Genomic DNA, 5236 nt, shown 5'->3' on the forward strand with positions numbered 1-5236 from the left:
AAAAAAAAAAAAAAGAAAAGAAAAGAAAAATTAACCTGTGGTTCCAGCTACTTGGGAAGCTGAAGGAGGAGGATCCCTCAAAACCAAGATTTTGAGGTTGCTGTGAGTTATGACGTCACAGCACTGTAGCCAGAGCATAGAGTGAGACTGTCTCAAAAAAAAACTAAAAGAAAGAAAAATCTGCTAAAAGAGAATGAATGCTTTTTTTAATTTTGAAAGTACTCCCCAATATATTTGGCATTATTTATTTAAATTTCAGACAGCAGCGGTTTAAATGAATTCAGTAAAAATCTAGGTCAGGTATGGTGGCTCACACCTGTAATCCTAGCACTCTGGGAGGCCAAGGTAGGTGGACTGCTTGAGCTTAGGAGTTCTAGGAGTTCAAGAACAGTCTGAACAAGAGTGGGACCCCTTCTCTACTAAAAATAGAAAAAATTGGCTCAGTGCCCATAGCACAGTGGTTATGGCGCCAGCCACATACACCGAGGGTGGCAGGTTCAAGCTAGCCAAAAGAGATCGTTTTTATAAGAAGTTACTTTAAAAGATTTTTCATTATTTTTAAAAGTTTTCTTGCCAAAATGACAGTGCCCAGTCACCTTGTCAACCTTTGATATGGAAAATTTATGTTTAATCATTTTATATTCTTCTGCATACTCTGTGACACATAGAGAATGGAATTCCATTGAGAGATTAAATTCTGCGTGTAATATTCTGCCTGAAGAACTATAGCTAAAGCCCATCCATATTTATTTGGAGCTGTTGAGCCCCTTCAGTTTATTCTGTGTTCCTTTTACAAGTAGATGCCATTTTCCCCCGATGATTGTATTCCCTTTACTTTGTACTGTCATTCTTTTTACAGCTATGACCATGAGTTAGTGTTTGGTGTCTCCTTGAAGAACATGAATAAAGCGGAGAGGTTGACTTTTGGTGAGTCACTTATGACCCACGCCATGACCTTCACTGCTGTCTCGGAGAAGGTATGACCCTCAGCATGCCTACTGCAGTGTTTGCACAGATGGATCTACATTCTCTTGCAGACTGTTTATCCAACAAAGCTTCATTCAGAGTGTACATAATTTCTGTTAAAAGTTAGCTTCCAAGTAAGACATTGTCCCTGCATCACTTGGGGTTTGGCTGCATGCTCAGAGGTAATAAAAATAGGAACTTTCCATGAGGAGCAGAACGTAAATCAGCAGGGAGTAAGGAAGTAACTGTTTTCCTATAACTTTGGAAGGTCTTAGTATGAAGAGAGGCTAGCAAGGGAATTTGGTAAATTCACTTCTATTTTATAAGGAATGTAACTTCTGTTTTCTAAGGAATTAAAATGTGCCCTAAAGGTGTCTGTATCTTGCTGGCCTGTGTTCAGACTTACCTTCTTTTCATTTGTTGTTCAGATTCTCCTGCAGTAAAATGCCAGTGACATTAACTTGTGGACTCCGTGCCCATTACTGGGTTTAGGAAATTGGACGTAAAGTATTTTCCATTTTCCGTGAAATACTCTGAATAATATATTTTTTCTAGGACACAGTATTGGAAACAACAACTGAAATTGTATCTTTCACAAATAAGCTCCCCACTTGCAGTCTGTAGAATGCATGTTTTTATACCCCATGCTGAGGGATAAGAAAGGGAAGACTTTGAAGTACCTTAATTCTTTACCACCACAAGCAAAAATGTTCCCTTTATAGCCTAATTAGTGGAAAGAAAGTCACAGAATAAACTACCTTATATAAATTGTTTTAGAAAGCAGTTTGATAGAGAATTGTTTTGCTATCCTTTGTTCTAGATATATGGTCACTGAAAGTTGTAGAAATATCTTAGCATGTCATTACGCCACATTCTTAACTAGCCTATCTAGAAGTCTTCATTTGTTATTTGTCCTCTCTAGACAAAATTGTGAGTGGGATGGGATTTTCCCTCTGTATCTTTCTCTCATCTCTTCCAAGTATTTCACTTACAGAAGCCTTTTCAAGCCCATAGCATCCCAGATCGTTGTGCCCTTTCCTATTCATAACCTGATCTTAAGGAAGATTTAATTACATTCATACAGGCTCGGTGCCCGTAGCTCAGTGCTTAGGGTGCCAGCAACATATACTGAGGCTGGTGGGTTCAAACCCAGACCAGGCCTGCTAAACAGCAATGACAACTGTAACAACAACAAATAAAAGCTGGGCGTTGTGGTGGGTGCCTGTAGTCCCGGCCACTTGGGAGACTGAGGCACAAAAGAATCACTTAAGCCCAAGAGTTTGAGGTTGTTGTGAGCTGTGATGCCATGGTGCTCTACCAAGGGCAACATACTAAGACTCTGTCTTAAAAAATAATAATAATAACAACAACATTCATACAAATTACAGGGCTAGGGTGTTAAGTAGTAGAACTCTGAGATATTATGTTTTATATGAGATCAAACACAGAATAGTATAAAAAGTGCCCTGAAATAATTAGGCAGTCCTATGCTACTACTCCTGCCCGTCATGTAGTTTTCATAAATAAATGCAAAGGTTGAGGTCTTGGAAGCCAGTGAACTGTTTGCTTCATCATTCTGTTCCTTGATATTCTCAGCTGTGTAATTAACAAGACTCCCACACCAAAAAACAGATTGTTAAGGATTACCCAGAAAAATGTGTGAAATACAATTTGTATTATCTGTGTAGATTAGGAAAAGCCTTTCAAAATAGCAAAAGATGATTTAAAAATTTTATCACTCCAATTTAACAGAATTCTCATATTTGAACTATAAACAAAACAAAATTAAGTTATAAGAAGTTATCTTAAATAAGGGTACCTTTTTGACTTCAGAAGCAAAACATTAGGAGAAATTTTTCATGAATAAACTAAGGGATTTGTTCATATGTATATTTGGACCTATAAAATTAAGAGGATTTACAACTAAAGGTCCTTAAATTAAACTTTTAAGCCATATAGAGAATTATTAAAAAAAAAAAAAAAAGCAAAACACCTGGTATAATTTCCAAGAGAAGTTGGGCTTTTTATTATTTTTCCATCTCTCTTTATAGAGTATTCCTATTTTTCAGAAAGAAAAATCATTAATACTCCATGTCCTTTTCTCTGGAACTTGCATTCTTTGATTGGCTTGACTTATTTCCTCAGGGAAATGGAACTACCTTACATGCTAATAGCATAAAGCATAATTTATATTATCATAACTGGAATTTTATATTGACATTTTTATCTTCTATAGAGTTTTTGATCATTAAAACTAGTTTGAACTACATTTGAGTAATATTACAGGAGTAAATGCATGATAATAGTTAATGTTTCTTCAATATTCTTTTTTTTTTTTTTGGCTGGGGCTGTGTTTGAACCCACCACCTCTGGCATATGGGGCTGGTGCCCTACTCCTTTGAGCCACAGGCACTGCCCTCAATATTCTTTCTTGTTGCTGATTTTATGTAATCCCTATAAGGGATGTCCAGGTATTATTCTATGATTATAGATGACTCAAAGAACAACTTGATCCAGGTCACTGTAAGAATTTACTGCCAAAGGAAAGAATAGGAAACATTTTCTGACTTACTATAATAACAAGTAAAATTACCTTAGGTGATAGAGTTCAGTGATGATATTTAAAAAGAAAGTAAAAGCCTGAGGCAGGAGGTTTACTTGAGCCCAGGAGTTTGAGGTTGCTGTGAGCAAGGTTGTAGCCTGGGTAACAGTAAGAATCTGTCTGAATAAATAAATAAATAAATAAAAGATGGGCTGCATTGAGAATAGAAAAACATACAGACATTTAATATGCCAGCTCCAGAATGTATAGTTTAATGACCTGGTTTTGAAGGTCTCTGGTGTTAAAAGTAAGAGTTAGCACCGGTAAGGAATTTGAAATTTACGAATTTATTGTTTGTTGGTTATTTCTGTGACTGAAAATTACTAAGATCCAAGAAAACTGACAAGAGTAGAGTGTACAGGTTAGCAAAGCCAATGGGAACCAAATCCCATGTAGGTGAACCTCATCATGTAGTTATATGCAAGTGGGAACTGACAGATGAAATCATTAGGAGATAATATAGGGGTCAGTGCTTTTCTTGGGCTACACAGATTTAAGTGGTTTTGACATCAACAAATATCCTGGGTAAACATGAAAGAGAAAAGTCTTTTTCAAAATGGAGCCTTCCTCTTGTCCCTCTGTGTCTTAGTAGTAAAGGCTATAAATGAAAGTTATGATGAGTATCACTTTCCCTTTAAGAAGATGAAAATTGAGCTTATTTTATTAATGAAGATAGAAGAGGGAGAACAGTAGGACTGCCTGGCTTTTGTTTAACATTCAATCTCTGTTGCATTAAATTCAATATTTGTGTAACTGAATCAGTAAAAGAACACATTTGAAAAGTATTGTTACTTGATTTCCCAAAGAAGAAAATCATCCAGAATGATGAGAATGTGTTTGTTTCATTTTAAAAAAACAAACTCTGACCAGGTTTTAGAATCATTCCTAAAATAAATACAGCCTTTGCAAAGAATTCTGATTGATTTGAAGGAGTCCCTGGCTTCAAACGGTGTTTACTGCTTTTACTAGTTTATATTTTCATTTTTCTTAGCCAAGTACCATTTTACGTGCCTATATTCTGTATAGAATAAAATGTAAAGGAGAAGATAGTATTTACTGCTTTATCAGCTTTATTGTATTTTTACCCCATGGGATTCAAATTCCACTTCTGTGGAATATCCGGATAATGATAATAGGAAATATGTAATCCTGATTGTGTACATCATGCCTGAATAGAGCAGGCTGTTTATTCTAAGTAGATGCAGAAGAACTAAAATTACATGACATCTCAGCAAAAGGAATATGGTTTCAGACTATACACCACTATCCACTTTTTTGCAGGATGACCAGGGTGGTGCATTCATGAAATGGAGAGTGGAGAATTCATGGGGTGAAGACCATGGCCACAAAGGTGAGCTTAATTTGGTAATCCTAACTCCAGGTAACTGGAGTGTGCTTTACTTTGCCTCTCTAGTTGGAAAGCTGCTCTAATATGGAGGATTTTTCAGTAATTGGTCCCATTGACAACACTCACAACACTATTCTATATAAAAATCAGGGGATCTGGCTCGGAGCCTGTGGCTCAATCAGCTAAGGCGCTAGCCACATACACCTAGGGTGGCAGGTTCGAATCCCCAGCCCGGGCCCACCAAACAACAATGATGGCTGCAACCAAAAAATGGCCGGGCGTTGTGGCGGGCGCCTGTGGTCCCAGCTACTTGGGAGGCA

General features: G+C 37.0%; 1 protein-coding gene across 2 annotated transcripts in view; it reads left to right on the plus strand.

The window, feature by feature from the left end:
- BLMH (bleomycin hydrolase) overlaps positions 1–5236 on the plus strand; it is a 51550-nt gene that overhangs the window by 30434 nt on the left and 15880 nt on the right. For both annotated transcript variants that reach the window (XM_003800109.2, XM_012811582.1), the window contains exons 10-11: positions 860–977; positions 4850–4919. In XM_003800109.2, the coding sequence (XP_003800157.1) occupies positions 860–977; positions 4850–4919 (188 nt within the window). The remainder of the gene's footprint in view (positions 1–859; positions 978–4849; positions 4920–5236) is intronic.

The sequence above is a fragment of the Otolemur garnettii genome, unplaced genomic scaffold, assembly GCF_000181295.1.
Source record: "Otolemur garnettii isolate 467f Iridium unplaced genomic scaffold, OtoGar3 scaffold00166, whole genome shotgun sequence".
In the NCBI taxonomy this organism is placed as follows: Eukaryota; Metazoa; Chordata; class Mammalia; order Primates; family Galagidae; genus Otolemur; species Otolemur garnettii.